General features: G+C 56.2%; 1 protein-coding gene across 3 annotated transcripts; it reads left to right on the top strand.

Moving 5' to 3' along the window:
- The first annotated feature begins 82 nt into the window (after window positions 1-82).
- TMEM175 (transmembrane protein 175) lies at window positions 83-15541 on the top strand. 3 transcript variants are annotated; one of them, XM_079154900.1, is made up of 11 exons: window positions 84-500; window positions 5745-5928; window positions 6028-6066; window positions 7793-7887; window positions 10069-10120; window positions 10497-10532; window positions 11046-11129; window positions 11425-11589; window positions 13106-13184; window positions 13421-13556; window positions 14766-15541. In XM_079154900.1, exons 2-11 carry the CDS (start codon window positions 5776-5778, stop codon window positions 15430-15432), a joined length of 1506 nt encoding a protein of 501 aa, XP_079011026.1. In that variant the 5' UTR covers window positions 84-500; window positions 5745-5775; the 3' UTR covers window positions 15433-15541. The 3 variants fall into 3 exon arrangements, with proteins under 3 accessions (XP_079011027.1, XP_079011026.1, XP_079011025.1); XM_079154899.1 differs by having other exon boundaries at window positions 7790-7887; XM_079154901.1 differs by lacking the exon at window positions 13106-13184 and having other exon boundaries at window positions 83-500; window positions 7790-7887; window positions 11496-11589.
- Window positions 15542-16262: the final 721 nt, after the last annotated feature.

The following is a 16262-nucleotide window of genomic DNA, read 5'->3' as shown; positions in this document are numbered from 1 at the left end:
CCACGCCCCCACCCTTCACCGGAAGCCGGAAGGGCGCGTGCCTCACTTCCGCCACGCCGGCGGGCGCGCAGGCGCAGAGGCGCGGTCTCGCGACGGAATTCCGGGCGGCGCAAACCCTAGCGAAGGCGCGCAGGAGGGCAGCGGGGGCCCCGCCCAGGTCTCCAGCCCCACTGCGCCCTGCCGGCCAGGTGGCCGGTCCCTCCGCGAGGCCTCGTCTCGGTGGTGGGGCGGGGCGGCGCGGACGTTGGGCGCGAGTTTGGTGCCGCCCCGCTGCACCGCGCCTCCCAGGGCAGGCCCGGCCCGCGGAAGGTCCGGGTGCCGCCCTCGAGAGGACAGCCGGCGGCCGCACACACGCGTTCCTCTTCCTTGGCCCGCAGTCCGGGGAGGAAATGTGAGTTAGTGGCTTCCGCGGGAGACTGAACGCTTGAGCCTCCGGTCTGTCCGGCAGCGCCGGGCCCAGGGCCCCGCGGGTCACCGGCCGCCTGGAGCTGCGCCTTCAGGTAAGACGCCGCCGTGCGCCTGCCGCCCGAGCCGTGCGAGCTGCAGCCCCTGCGTGGAGAGCTGTCCTCACTCAGGAGAGGACCCCGAAGCCCGCGGCGGCTCCGTAGCGCCCCCGGGGTTTCAGTCCGTAGCAATGCCGGAGCGACCGGCTGCGGCCTGCGCAGAAAGGGGGAAGACGCGCTGGATGAGCGCAGTTCCTCGGGTGCGGGGCGGGAGCCGGGCCTCCCCGCAGTCCGCAGGAAGAGAGCCGTGCTGCGGGCAGGGCGCGTGGAGCAGAGCGTGGGACCAAGGGCGGTGTGGGGTCGAGGTCCCAAGGTGGGAGGCCGACTGAACGGCCCGAAGCCGGAAGGGAGCCCGCGGGGGGCTTCGTGGAGGAAGCAGTGACTCCAGGGCGTGGGCGAGGGGGTGTGTGCGCCTAGGAAGAGCGCTCGCCGCGAGAAAGACTGTTCAAAGAGGAAAAGGGCTGCAGGAGTCGGTAACTGTGTTTATTGGCATGAAGCTGCTGAAGGGACTTTTTAGTGGTTTCCCGTTTGAACAAGGAACAAAAATCATCTACGGGAAATAAGAATGAGAGTCAGGAAATCTAGGGCTTAAGCAGTGTGCACGAGACCTAGAACAGCCATTGTGGAGACGCCTCAGGAATCACTTACGAGAGAACATGGCGGGGTTTGAAGCCATGACTCCTGTGGGCATGACCTGAAACCAAGTGGAGACAGCTAAGTGAGGTGACTGCTGAGTGCACTGGTACATGCCTGTGATCCCAGCGATTCAGGAGCCTGAGGCAGAAGAATCACAAGTTTGAGACATGGACTTGGCAAGACAGTGTCTCAAAATAAAAATGACTGGGGGGCTGGGGAGATAGCTCAGTCGGTAGAGTGCTGGCCTTGCAAGCACAAAGCCCTGGGTTTGATCCCCAGCACCACAAAAAAAAATGACTGGGAACCTTGGTTCACTGGTGATGCACCCCAGAGTTCAATCCCAGGACTGAACGATCAAGTAATTATTCAGGAAACCAGAATCTTCTCCAACTCTCATAAATATTCATAGAGCCACCCTTCTTGGCATTGTAGTAGATACCGTACTAACACTGTTTTATCCAAATCTGCCTCTCCACAGCCTTTTGAACCCATGGGTGTTCATTTGTAGCTATCTTACCTCATGTACATGTCTAGAACAACGTATGGTCTTGATTCCTCAATCATAGCAAAGGATATCACCAGAGAGTAAGAATTATTTCATAGCAGTCAAGGGGTGAATTTATCAAAAGGACATAGTAATCCTAAACATGTGCCTAATAACAAAGTTCTAAAATATCTGAACCAAAACTTCAGAACTGCAAGAAGAGAAACAAATCACAATTTGTTGCAGATTATTCTTTCCTCAATAAATGACAAGAACCCAGAAAATTGCTAAGGATACCGAAGACTTGAACTACCAACCATCTTGAGCTAATTAACTTTTATAAAATCCCCACAATAATATCACCTGGTATCTGTGTATTTTTTTAAAATACACTGTTGAAATGAAAAGACAGCCCAGACTGGGACAATTTGCAAATTCCTTATGTGGTAACAGACTTGTGTCTGAAATAGATGTAGAGAAAGGCACTTCTGAATTCCACACATCAGGAGGGTACTGTCCAGCCTTGGGCTGGGGTACACAAGGCTCTGGTGTAATCCTGGCTTCTTCAGGTGTGCCTCCCAGTTCAATCCTTGTGATGCAGCCTTCTCAAGTTCCTTGTGCTTTGCCGTGGGCCAGGCTCTCCCTGTTACCCAGAAACAATTCCTTTTGGCTTTTCATTAATTCCCACAGTACTGTTTACAGATTAAGAGACTTCAAGTATGAACTACTCGGAACAACACTTGGTACTTAGGAAATGCTTGATGAAGCCCTCTTCCTGTTCTTGTGTCCCTTGTTAGAAGTGTCTCCACACTCAGCTCCAGCATCTCCCATACTGAGGACTCCTGACAGTCTGTGCAGGAAACCTCTTGCTCTCGCACCGTGGCATCTGTCTGTGCCACTGTTGTTGAATGTTGTTTTACTCATGACTGCCTGTAGGGCCTCAGGTAATGGACAGTGGGTCTTGCCTCCAGAAGTCTCCTCCGTCACGTGAGTTTCCACTTTATTTCCACCTGCATTTGGAAATCCTGCAGCTTCATCCCCTGTCTCTATTCCTGTCTTCTTTTCTTTATCGCCATGTGTCACGCAAATGTGTAGCTGACATGTTTTGAGCACTTGAAGACAAGGCTCTGGGTTGTGCTCTTTTTAACTGTGGTGCAATACATAAAATCATTTTAACCACTTATAAGCACGCACCCAGTGTCACAAAGCCCCTCCACTCCCCGGTGCAGCATCTCCACCACCCATCTCAGGCCTCTTCCTCCTGCAAAGCTGAAACTCCATCCCTGTTATGCACCAACTCCCCAATTCCACCGAGCCCCTGGTGTCCACCTCTCTGCTTCCCGTCCCTCTGGGTCTGACTGCTCTCAGGCCCACGAAAGTGGAACAATACAGCATTTGTCCTGTGCAACTGGCTCACTTCACATTGCAGTCCCCACGGTCCATGCACGTGGTAGCATGTGTCAGCACTTTCATACAAGACTTGAGTGGTGCTCCGTTGCGTCCATATGGCCGCCATGTTGTGTGGCTCCATTCAGGAACCAAGACCGAGGCTCAGGTTGCTTCTGCCTCTCAGCTGTTGTGAACAGAGCTGTGCTGAGCCTGTGTGCACAGATATCTCTGCAAGTCCCTGCATTGGACTCATTGATGAAGTCCAGTTTGTGTATTTTTATTTTGTTGCTCTGCTTTTTGGTGTCATGTTTTAAGAATCCTTGGCCAGCCATGAGGCCATGGTGTCCCCATCCCCCACATTGTTTTCTAGGAGTCTCGTGCTGGCACCTACATCTAGGCCTCTGACCCACCTTCGGTGACTTGCGTGTGGCTCAAGGTGGGGTTCAGGCCATTCTTCAGCCTGTGGTCATTCAGTTGTCCTGCCACTGTGTATTAAAATTGAATGGTCATGGCACCCTCTTCAACATGAACTTGTTCAGGCTTGGTGGCACATGCCTGTAATCCCAGCAGCTCAGGAGGTTTGAGGCAGGAGGATCCCAAGTTCATAGCCAACCTCAGCAATTTGGTGAGCCCCTAAGCAAGTTAGCAAGACCCTATCTCAAAACAAAACAACAACAAAAAGGGCTGGATATGGGGCTCAGTGGTTAAGCACCCCTAGGTTCAGTCTCCATTACAAAAACAGTAGGTTAGCTTGGTTTGACCATAATGATTTACTCCTGAACCCCGTGCCATTGGGCTGCATCCTTAGGCCAGAACTGGGAGCAGGCGCTTCTCAGCTCCTGAGCTGCCCACACCAAGCAGCTGTGACACAGAAGGAAAGGACAGCACTTCCCCTCAGCCACGTGAGAGATTTGATGTGCATCACACTTCAGGAAAGGCAGAGCTGCAGTGATAGGGAGCTGCCAGGCTTGGGGGGTGGGGGACCTTGACGAAGCCTGTGGGGTGGGGAGCAGGGTTCCAGCTGTGTCTGTGGTCACTCACCCACGTCCACTCCCCAGAAACTGAAAACGACATCCCAGAGAGGGGCTTGGGCTGTATGTCAGGTAAGAGTGAAGCAGGGTGGGTCAGAGCCACCTCCACTTGCCTGCTGTCCTGTCCCAAAGGTTCTGCCATACGTGTGGACATCCTCATCAGGAGGTCCCTGGCGTGATGCCATCTGCATCTTGCAGCTGATGTTCTGGTTCTGCCTCTCTAGATCTGCCCACTTGCTCATGATTTATTTCATGGCTTGATAATTAGTCATGTTTTTGCTTTTTACCCCAGTTCTGGGGATGGACTCCCAGGGCCTCACATGCTAGACAAGGGCCTCAACATGAGCGACACCCTGGCCTGTGGTTCACGTGTCTTGCTAAGCCAGACTTGCTTGGTGTAGACCCCAGGCCTCTCTGGAGACAGGGCTCCCCTGCCGGTGTGCTCCTTCAGCTTGAGGTTGGTGGCTCTGCTTATGTTCCAGGGTGCCAGGTGTCTCCCAGCGACCTGCCTGGCTCTTCTGACGGACAGCTCCCACCTTCTGGCTGTTGCTGTTGCTTGTGTTTCCTGATGGCATGCTAGGCAGGCCCTCTAGCACTGAGCTGCTCCCCAGCACTGGATCTGTGTTTATGCAGTTTGGTGTCCTAACTGGAATCCTCCTTTGTCCATTTTGGGATGGTCTTCTGATTGTGTCAGGGTGTCAGTTTCTTTGTTTGAGTAGCATGTTGTGGTGTCCCTTATCCCTTGTCTCTGATAGTGCTATCCACTGATGCTCTGGCCAGGGTGAGCAGTAGCATCTGCTATACTGGGGGTTACTTGGAATTGAACCAAGGGGCGCTCTGTCACTGAGCTATAACCTCAAACCCCCCCCCCCCTTTTTTTTTTTTCCTGTACCTTAGAAAATGGCCCTAAACGTCTTCCCTCAGCCTGGGGCGGGGTTGGTTCTTCCTCCTGGGCCCAGGCATCAGCCTCCCTCTCTTGCTGAGGAGCTGCTCTCCAGGCACATTTCCATCCCCGACTGTTGCCAGACCTCCTCCACCTCTCTCTGGATCCCAGCTTCAGCATTCTTGCCACACTCTCATCCCCTGTCACCTGGCTGTGATGGGGGTCCCTGGGTCTAGTGTGTCATCCACAGTGCCCGTTACCGTGTCGCCTAGACACTCAACAGCACTCTGCTCCAGGACGTGAGGTGTCCGTCCCAGAGCACACTCCACCTGGAATCACCCTTGTCTTCCCAAGCCCACTCACGAGGTTGACAGTGTCCTGGGAGCTCTGAGCCAAGGCAACCATGCCATGGGGCATTTGCTGGGTATGCCTGTTGGTCCCGGCACTGTGAACTCAGGCCCCAAGGCCACCCACTACTTTTCCTTGTTTAGGATCAAAGCAGCTTACGGCAGAGGCTGCTGTTGGGCTCAGGCACGTCAGGCCCTTCCCTGTGACCTGGTGCTGAGCACCACCTGTGTCATACGCTTGTGCCTTCCCTTGCTGCCTGCTTCTTAGGGCAACGGGTGCAGCATGACCCTCCCTAGTCACGGAGTTCAGTGACGGAGTCTCAGGCTGGTGCCTAGCCTGGAGGCAGGCTAGAGGGGCCATCTGGGAAGGTCCGCACACCTAGCCCCTTACTCCAGCACCCCTAGCTAGAGCCTGTAAGGTAGCCCCTGGGAGCAACCCACTGGCATGCTCAGAACTCTACTTCCTCCTAGGCTCCTGTGGCCACTGGGCAGTGGCCCCGTCATGTCTGGGCCTCAGACTCCTGAGCACGTGCTGGATGCCCAGGGCGACTCCTCCTCGTGCAGGAAGGATGAGGATGCCAGGGAGGGAACCCAGAGCTCCCACCGCATGCTGGGTTTCAGTGATGCACTCCTGTCCATCATCGCCACAGTCATGGTCAGTGTGGGGTCCACCTCAGGCAGGTGGGGGCACCCATCCCTGGCCTTGCTGCACAGCCCGAGAAGAATCTGGGTACTTTTTGCCTTTGTTCTTCAGATCCTTCCTGTGACCCACACGGAGATCTCCCCAGAGCAGGTACCAGGAACATGCTGTGTGGTGTGCTTTGCGGGGGAGGCCTGCCTGGTCTGGAGAAGGGGGCAGCAGGGTGGGCGTCTGCTTCCTCCTGATAGGGTCCCTTCCTGCATAAGTTGGGAGAAGGGCTGAGTCCCGGCTTCTGCAGCAGAGACCTTTTTGAGCCTGAGTGGAGAAGACAGGTCTCCTCTGCTGGAAGGAGCCTCCCAGGTGCAGAGGCGAGGCTGCATTGGGCACCCGCCTGGCCCACCTGGGGGTGAGTGGGGAAGTGGTGTTTCAAAGCATTTCTGTTTATGGCTATCTTCATGGGGATGCTGCTGACTGAAGAGCAGCATGTGGCATGTCACAGCAGAACAGTTTGGGGAGACATCTGGAGGGTCTGTGGGAATGTGCGTGCACCTTGCCCCCACGTCCTCCCATGTGACGATGTCACAGTGCCAGCTTCGTTTGGGGTGCTGTGAGGCGAGAGGAATGGGGATGTGCTGGCCCAGCAAGGCTGAAGTCTAGCTGCCTGCAGGCTGTGCTGGATGACCTGGGAAGCCCCATAGCTACTTGGATTTGGCTTTTGCACTGTGAAAAAATGATGAAGCAGTTTCCATAGGGTCCTAGCGATTGAGTAGAAATGTGCATCCAGCCTGACCCAGCCCTCTGGGGAGACCCAAGCGTCACTCTGCACCAGGCACCTGGCTCAGGGCAGTCCCAGTGGAAAGTGCCCACCAGCAGCTGCTCAGGAGAGCCATGCCTTATGGGGTCAGCGGTAGCTCTGGAGCCTTTTTTAGTTGTGGGTGAACACAATACCTTTATTTTATGTATTTATTTATATGTGGTACTGAGGATGGAACCCAGTGCCTCACACATGCTAGGCAAGTGCTCTACTGTTGAGCCACAACCCTGGCCCCAGCTCTAGAGCCTTCTGTGTGAAGCCCGTGGTTCAGCTCCAGCCAGTGTGTCCTGAGGTGCTTACCTCACCACGAGAGGCCCAAGGCAGCTTCCCGCCCAAAGAGAAAACAGCCATTTAGGCCCACCCTGACCCCAGTGCTGCTGGGCCACTTGTTTATTCTCTGCCGTGAAGACCAGGACTTCTTTCCACCAAGTCTGTTTCCTCACCGGATCTCAGAAAGCCCTTGCACGTCTGTGGGACATGTGCAGAGACACTCTTGGGAAGGAGGGAGAGGTGCTGGACCAGAGACTCCTCCCTGACGCAGGGCTTGCTGAAGTGCTCATGTTCAGACGAGGCAGACAGCACTGGGCGCTGCGATTCAGAAGCATGGATGCACTCGGGGAGAGGTGCCTTTTGGAGATGGTACCCAGAGCCCAGGAGAGTGGGTACCCGCCAGGGTCTTGAGCCCACAGTGACAGCCTTTGGGAGGCCATCAGTGACCTTGTGAAAGGGCCACAGGGCTCACTGGACCCTCTACCCTCTGCCTTCCCACGACAGTGTAGGACTCTCTGGGACAGGGAACCTGTTCTCCAGGGCCACACCCTATGCCCACTTGCAACTCAGAACCATGAGCCTGTGTTGTGGGTGTCTGGATGCCCAGGGTGGCTGCGCCGCACAGCAGCTGGAGGTTCACCTGAGGGGAAAGGAGCGGTAGGGGAGGTTGATCGGCCCCAGCAGGCAGAGCCCAGGTGCAGCGAGGGCTCTCCCCACTCCAGCGAGACGTGCCCGTGCGTCGACCACCGGTTACCTGCGCCTGCCTCTCATGGTGGCACTCTTCTGTTCTAGCAGTTTGATAAAAGTGTACAGAGACTGCTAGCAACCAGGATCGCCGTCTACCTGATGACATTCCTAATTGTGACCGTGGCCTGGGCTGCACACACCAGGTAGGAACTGGGTTTCTCTTAGGGCAGGTCGCCTTTGGACTTACTTGGTTGGTGAGCCACACCGTTCTCAGGTGTCGGTGGCCTCTCACATGGTCAGAGGTGAGGGTGCTGGGTGGGTAGGCCACCCCTTTCTCCCTCATCCCAGTTCTTTCTCTGCACCTCCTGCCTGGGTTCCCACATGCATGCTCCAAGGCAAGTCCATTTCCCCAACCATATAGCACTGCCCACTGGCCATCCAGACCCTGGGTGTGGATGCCCAGTGTATCCTGCTAGAACCTAGGACCAGGATGGAGCCGGGCACGAGGGGCAGCCGCCAACCTCTCCAGCCCCTTCCATGCCTGCAGGTGCTAGAACCTAGGACCAGGATGGAGCCGGGCACGAGGGGCAGCCGCCAACCTCTCCAGCCCCTTCCATGCCTGCAGGTGCTAGAACCTAGGACCAGGATGGAGCCGGGCACGAGGGGCAGCCGCCAACCTCTCCAGCCCCTTCCATGCCTGCAGGCAGCACTCCTGATCCTGAGCTTTGTCTAGGAGAGGAGAAGGTCCAGATCAGAGGGCACTGCCCAAGCCACAGGGTCCCAGCCACCAGCGAGGCTTCAGGGACAGGAGGCACCCAGAGGTGGGCCTGGAGATGCTGCCACCCCAGGTTGGGCACTCGTCCAGGAAGGCTGGGGTGCAGGAAATGCACCATCCCATTAGGCGTTGGCACCTGGGCCAGGTACATCTGATGTTTTGTGTTGTGTACTGTCCTCAGCAAAGGACAGCTTCAGGGGGAAGCACGAACCTCCGCTCTTCTCAGCCTCCCTGGTGTGCCAGGTACTCAGGAGGCACTCAGGCCGTTGTGGGGTAGGTGGGCTATGAGCTCTGCCAAGCACCATGGTTCACTCATCAGAGGCTGCACCCACCCATTGTGGAGGATGTTACTGGAGTGGGGCTCAGCAACATGAAGGATTCCAGATCTTGTGTGCATCTGCCTGGGTGTGCTGTGCTCATACATGGGCCTACCACTTAGCGGTCACCTAAAGAACTGCCAGCTCCTGTGGGTCATAGTCCTTGTTTCGATTTTCAACAAATGTTGCAGCACTAGGGTGGCCCTGTGTCCTCTCCTGGGTTCCCTGTCCAGCCCAGGAGAAAGCATGGTTCACAATGGACAGAGAACACGGCAGTCTGTTACCCTGGGCTGGGGTCAAGCCCTGACAGGAGAACCTGTGGCAGGGACCAGTGGGCTGGGCTTCGGGAACGAGACCCTTAGCCAGCTGGGCTTGCTTGTGCTGCCCCTGACGGAAGCTGGCGATCTTGGATTCTTCACAGACAGTGCCATGTTATCTCAGGACAAAGCAATGCTTCTACTAAGTGGGCAGCTGCACAGGTTAGGGGCTGAAACCCCTGAAAACAATGGGAAGGGTTTCTTTTCTTCAGAATGCTTTTGTGCACAGCCCTGCAGAGTGAATCTACTGCGTGATGCAGCTGTGTCCCTGTGTCCAGCCTGTGGCGGAAGCCGAGAGCGGTTCAGAGCACTCCTGCTGGGCCAGCCACAGGTGCCTCCTGCAGCTCACAGCCCTGCAGGAGAGACGTTCAGAGGCTCCCCTCCAGCAGGGTCTCCTCTGAAGCCCAACCCAAGAGCCGCCTCCAGCCCTGCAGTCTCCAGGTGCCACAGGATGAACCTGCTCCAAAAGACATGTTTTGAAAAGACTGTCCTCCGGGGCTGCCCGTGTGCTTCTGCAGATTGGCTCTTACTCTTTAAAGCAACATGTTTCAAATAGTAAAACGGCAGGAAAAATACATGGGAGTGAAGAGGGTGCTTTCCAGGGAATTTGTTTTTGAATTTTCTGAATTTCATACACTGGGTAGAATTTTACATTTAGTAAAAAGTGACATTTTTTAGCTGGGTGTGGCAGCACACACCTGTAATCCCAGCAACGTGGGAGGCTGAGGCAGGAGGATCACAAATTCAAGGTCAACATGGGAAACTTGGTGAGACTGTCTTAAAATAGAAGGGCTGAGGATGTAGCTCAGTGGCTGAGCACCTCTGGGTTCAATCCCTGGTTACCAACCCCCACTCCAAAAAGCAACATCTTTTAATTATATTTTAACTAGAAAATACTGGAGCAAGTGTGTGTGTGTTTAATTTTATTGGAACCACATTTGATGAATGGCCCATCTTCTGTTCTTAACTTTGTAGATTATTCCAGGTTGTTGGGAAAATAGACGATACACTTGCCTTGCTCAACCTGGTGAGTTTTTTCTGTCCTTTTGGGAAATGATTTTGGTTTATAATTTAACCCTCCCAGGAGGACCGAGAGGATACAATTAGGTACTTCTCTCTTATCCTCTGGCACCTCAGAGCCTGAATTCTGTCCACACCTGGAAGCTCCTCAGACAGGCCCCACCCCACAGGGGCTACTGCCCTACCCTAGCCCACATAGTGCTGGGGGTGTCAGCCTGCCTGTGGAGAGGGCTGAGATGAGCTAGGAGGGGCACGGGCTTCCCCAGGGTCTCACACTGTCTTGGGAATGGCCTGACCTGACCCCCTCTGGAGTGGTGCGGGCTTGTGGGCAGCTTGCCACATCCAGGATGCATCGAGATATGACCTCCCTCCCTCCTCTCCAGGCCTGCATGATGACCATCACCCTTCTACCATACACAGTGAGTAACAGCCAGCTCCCCAACATGCCCCAGCTGTGCCAAGCCCCACCTGGGTTTGACTGTCCTTGGAAATGTAGACCAGCAGGATGGTTCTGGGCCATGGGGCTGCAAAGAGGAGAGAAGTTTCAGGGGGAGTCTGATTGGAGTCCTGGAACCCTTAAGCCAGGTGTCAGAGGGAGCTTAGGGCTTCTGGAGGCAGAGACTACTGAAGACATGGTCCAGGGGTCCCCACTCTCATGATTCAGTGCCGACCTGGCCTGCTGGTCTGTGCGGGCTATGCCAGAGAAGTCAGATCTGGGGAATTTCACATGCGATGACATGGTCTTCAAAGCCCTGCAGCAGTGGATGGCATTGCTCCTGTGGGGGCTGTGGACAGATCTGCCACATCCCACACCCTGTCCCCTCCCATGACAGTCCTTCCCAGTGCATAGCAGAGAGCCCATGAGGCTCACTGTGCCAGCTCCTAGCCTGGGAGCCCTGACGGCTTTCCTCATTACTCCTTGTTTTGGACAGTTTTCCTTAATGGTGACCTTCCCTGACGTACCCCTGGGCATCTTCGTGTTCTGTGTGTGTGTGATCGCCATTGGGGTTGTGCAGGTAAGGCATCAGGAGCCTGCAGTGTGTGTGCGCACTGGGGGGCAGTGGGTGGAGAGAGAGAGAGATTGCCATGGACACTGGGATATGTGTGCCTGAGCCCCCCATCCTTGCTGAGCAGAGCCTAAGAAGGGCCTCACAACTGCATCAGGAATGGGGTCGGGCTCCCATCCCTTCCAGTCCCCAGGACACCCCAGTGCAAGTCTGCCTTAGGGTGCAAATGTGTGGAAGCAGCCCAGGGTCGCCTGGCCACGCTCCTCTGCTCAAGATGGGGCCCTGTGGCCCGCCTCTCCCACAGGCACTGATCGTGGGGTATGCTTTCCACTTCCCACACCTGCTGAGCCCGCAGATCCGGTGCTCTGCCCACAGGGCCTTGTCCCGGAGGCACATCCTTCACCTCGTCCTCCGTGGCCCCGCGCTGTGCTTCCTTGCGGCCATCTTCTCCCTCTTCTTCTTCCCTGTGGTGAGTGCTGGGGCGCCCCAGGGAGGACACAGCGTGGTCACAGGTGCTTTTGCTAAGCCAGCAGCTGATTTCAACGGGGATAAGAACAGTGGTCTGGCGGTACTCCGTCCACCCAGGACAAGGAGCTGTAGAACACTAGCTGTTCCAGAATTGGCCCGAGAAGCTCGTTTTGTGGCACTGAGTCAGCTTGAGCATTGTTGAAGAGCATCAAATTTTTAATCCAAATTATCCTAAGAATCATGAACAAAATTAATGGTTGATGTTTTCGTAAACATTCAATAAGCGTTCAAGAGGATTCCAAGTTTAAAACAGGCCAAGATGAACATGGTGGTGCACACCTGTAATTCCAGAGCGACTGGAGGCTGAGGCAGTTCAAAGATGGCTTCAGCAACTTAGCAAGACCCTAAGCAACTTAGCAAGACCCTGTCTCAAAAAATAAAAGGACTGAGTCTCAAGGTGACTCAGTGGAAGAGCCCCTGGGTTCAGTACTAGGTTAAAAAGTAAACAGATGGGCTGGTGAGGGCCTGTGGCCGCAGCCAAGCAGAGTCACCTTGAGAGCAGCACCAGGCAGCAGGTGAGGAGGCAAAGAAGAAAGGTGGGCTGCGGTGTGAGGCCCTGGGCCTGTGGCAGGTCATGTGACTTGGTTTCCTCAGGTCTTCATGTCAAAAAGCATTCTACTGTCACGTATAACTAATGAGGACAAACATGCAAATTCAAAAAATTCTTCTGAGGCTCGTGAAACAGAAGGGAGCAGGGGCAGTGGTCTCCCAGTGCGGAAGCCAGGGGTGGGCAGCAAGGACAGGAGTGAGGGACGGTGGTCTGAGGCGAGTCTTGGCTTCACAGGTGTGAGTCCCCTCCCAGGGTGCCCTGTAGCATGAGTGTCCACTCTGGGTCCATCCTTGCCGCATCTCATCGGAGTTCCTTTTAGTTGCCTGCAGATAGTCCCCGGGGGGCTGGCCAGGAGGTGCTGTGGTTGCTCAGCATGCTGCCTGGGCTGTCCCACCACACCTGTCTGTCCTGAGCAGCCGTCCAGTCTCTGCTCAGTTCTGTGGACTTGCCCACAAGGGGCCCTGCTGTGCTGTGCGGCCCTCGCCACTGCACAGCTGCCGCTGGTCTCCCCTCCCACCTGCCCGTCAGTTCAGCCATCCAGCTCTGTGGGGCACTTGCCGGGGCTGTGACTTGTGTCCCTGGGGACGGTGGCCTTGAGCGTCCTCTGGCTTGCTGACCTGTTCATGTTGCCTCCAGCCCTCTCAGCCGGCCGTTTGTCTTCTGTTGAGTTGTAGTGCGCTATGTGTTCTGGACACTACTCTTGTCGGGTGTGTGGCTGCTAGGTGCTTTCTACCCACCCATGGCTGTCCTTCCCCTTATCTCCGTAAAGGACAGTTCCCTGGATTTTCCCCTCGTCAGGCCTGCTACCCCCACTTTGTCACGGGTGGTAGGACTCCTGGGTGGCGGGCTCCAGGCAGTGTGCGGCCCTGCCCTGGGGAGGTGGACCCTGAATGTCATGTCCCCACAGTCATACCTGCTGATGGTGACCGTCATCTTCCTGCCCTATATCAGCAAGGCCAGCAGTTGGTGCAAAGACAGGCTTGTGGGTAGGTGACGGCTGGCAGTCCTGCACTGAGGCCTCGGGAGGTGCCACCAGGGTGGGGCTGCTAAGACTGCCGGGCGGGGGCAAGGCACACGGTGCGAACCTCCCACCCCTGAGCAGCTCCACACCATCTCCTCCCCTGGCCTGCACATTCCCAGTCCCTGGGGGCAGGGGACAGGGGTGACCACACTGGCCCCATAGCCTAGGGACTGGGCCGGCTCCTCCGTCCTGTGTCTTCAGGCCACAGAGACCCCCCGGCCCCCAGCGCGGAGGTCTTCAGCTTCGACCTGCACGAGCCTCTCAGCAAGGAGCGTGTGGAAGCCTTCAGTGACGGCGTCTATGCCATCGTGGCCACACTACTCATCCTGGACATCTGGTGAGGACCTGAGCTGGGCTGGCCCTGTCCTGCCTGTCTGAGTCCCTGGCATCTTGTCCTGGCCACAGCAGAAAGGCCTGGCTTCACCGCCTCGGGTACAGAGCTCCCTGAAGGGCCCCCCAGGAATGAGAGTCCTCGCACGCCCCCACCCCACAGTGTTTAGGGCCACATGGGTGGTGCCTCTCAGGCCTCAGACCCACCACTTTCCCTTCAGGCGTGTCCACCTTCCACTGCTGGTCTGGGCAGCTTGGACTGCCTTAGGAATCTGCTGGAGCTCTGATGTTAGCCACTTTTATTTCTAAGTGTTTGATTTGCTTTTTCAAGTCTTCCATCCTTAAGTCTCTGATTCCTTAGTCACATTTCAGTGCACGCTTTTATTGCATTAAACATTTTAAAATGTTCTTTTTGTTTGTTTTGGGGTTTTTTGTTTGCTTGTTTTTGCAGTACTGGGGGTTTAATCGGGTGCTCTACCACTGCACTACATTTGTAACCCTTTCTGTTTTGAGACAGGGCTTTTCTAAGTCTGGCTTCAGACTTGTGATTCTCCTGCCTCAGCTGGGGTTATAGGCATGCACCCCTGCACCTTACTAAAATGTTCTGGTTTTATATTCTGTATATGATGGTTTGAATCTCTTATATTCTCTAAGTAACATTTTTTATTATAATTTGTGAACTTAAAAAAATTGGTAGCAAACGTTTCTTGTAGTACCTGGTTCCTAAAGCCTAGATTTAAGGAACATTCCTGAACGATCTGTTTTTGCTTCTGCCCTGCAGCCAGAAGCTGTGGGTGGGGGAAGTGGGGAGCCCATCCCCCTCCTCCGTGGGTCTCATACTCCCCCAGGCTTCCCCCCACGCCCTTCCCCTCACACCACTCCATGAAAGGTGCCTCTCCTGGGCCTCCTGGGCTGTGCACTAGAGGACAGCGGCCTCCACCAGGGCAGGCACTTTGTGGGAGCTTGTGAAGGGTGAGGGTTGCCCCCAGCACTGGGCCAGCAGGGAAGGCAGGGAGCAAGCCAGGTAGGCGAGTTCCAGGTGAACTCAGGAGGTGACTCGGGAGCTCAGCGTGCCACCTGCAGGAGACCCAGCATCCGGAGCCTTTCTGTGCGGAAGGGTCCAGGCACCCCCAAGCTAGCACTGACGCCCAGCCCACCCCTGGGGCCCGTGGGCTCCTGGGGAGGCTGCTACAAGTGCTGTGTTCATGCTCCTCAGCGAGGACAACGTTCCAGACCCCAAGGACGTGAAGGAGCAGTTCCGCGGGAGCCTCGTGGCGGCCCTGGGCGCCTACGGGCCGCACTTCCTGGCCTACTTTGGCTCCTTTGCCACAGTGGGCCTGCTCTGGTTCGCACACCACTCGCTCTTCCTGCACGTGCGCAAGGCTACACAGGCCATGGGGCTGCTCAACACGCTCTCCCTGGCCTTCGTGGGAGGCCTCCCGCTGGCCTACCAGCAGACCGCAGCCTTCGCCCGGCAGCCACAGGACGAGCTGGAGCGCGTGCGCCTCAGCTGCGCCATCGTCTTCTTCGCCAGCATCTTCCAGTTTGCCATCTGGACCGCGGCCCTGCTGCGCCAGGCAGAGACGCTGCAGCCAGCCGTGCGGTTTGGCGGGCAGGAGCACGCCTTCATGTTCGCCAAGCTCGCGCTGTACCCCTGCGCCAGCCTGCTGGCCTTTGCTGCCACCTGCCTGCTGAGCAGGTTCAGCACGGCCATCTTCCACGTCATGCAGATCGCAGTGCCCTTCGCCTTCCTGCTGCTGCGCCTCCTCGTGCGCCTGGTCCTGGCCACCCTGCGCGCCCTGCGCAGCCTGCGCCCACCACAGCCCCTGCCCAGCCGAGCTCCAGAGGAGGCCCAGTCCCGGCTCCTGCCTTCCTCCTGCTAGTGGAGGCTGTGCCCACCTGGGAAGGAAGCCTCGCGGGTTGGACCTGCCAGCGCCCTGGGGCCACACCTGGGTTTTGCCTCTGTTGTGAAATATCAAGGTCTCTTTCAGAGTATGCAAATTGTCCTCCTTTTCCTCCTTTGTACCCCGTGAGGGGTTCCACAGGAACTCACCCGCTTTCCCCCTAGACTCCAGCACTACCAGGAAGACTGCCCCTCTAACCGGAAGCTAGTGGCCCACCTGCCCAGTAGTGCAGAGCTTCCCTGACGGGTCTGCAGCCCACCAACCCCTCCCCACCTGTCACCAACACAAATGAGGGAGAGATGGCCACAGGACAGTGGAGTCCAGACTCTGTTCGTCCTGATATAAATTAGGTCACATTCAGGAAGCAATAAGTCACACGAGGAGGACTAGTGTTCAGGGACACACCCTGGGGGCAGTCTCGCATAAATAGGACAAGCCACACTGACAACAAGCAGACACCTCCTGCAGGTGTGAATCAAGGCAAAAACTAGTGGCACCACTGAGGTCTTGTTCTGGAGCCACAGGTGACGTGAACACAAGGACGTCTATGCAGAGAACACAGCTGGCCCTCGGGATGCATTTGTCTGCAGTTTTGGCAGAAGCAAGAAGGGGCGGGACTGAGTGGCACCAAGACTCCCCAGGGCTGCAGGCCAGGCCACAGCCACTTCTGAGGTCAAGGGCCATGGCCATGCAGATCCAGTGCCAGCAGACAAAGAGGAAAGATCTGACAGGTCCCTTTGTGGGGGTGAGGGCCTCTAGAGACTTCCCGCATAGGTCTCTCGTTTCTGGTCAGACTCCTTTAGAATCTG

This window comes from Sciurus vulgaris, assembly GCF_902686455.1.
Source record: "Sciurus vulgaris genome assembly, chromosome: 9".
Taxonomy (NCBI): Eukaryota; Metazoa; Chordata; class Mammalia; order Rodentia; family Sciuridae; genus Sciurus; species Sciurus vulgaris.
Note: the sequence above shows the minus strand (reverse complement) of the source record. Positions and strands in the feature narration are given on the sequence as shown.

Bases quoted from the DNA above. Each gene is read 5' to 3' on its own strand.
- TMEM175 (XM_079154899.1), top strand. From the start codon at position 5,776: ATGTCTGGGCCTCAGACTCCTGAGCACGTGCTGGATGCCCAGGGCGAC. The intron at 6,067-7,789 runs GTACCAGGAACA...CTTCTGTTCTAG, and splicing joins CGGAGATCTCCCCAGAGCAG to CAGTTTGATAAAAGTGTACA. The intron at 7,888-10,068 runs GTAGGAACTGGG...TTAACTTTGTAG, and splicing joins GCCTGGGCTGCACACACCAG to ATTATTCCAGGTTGTTGGGA.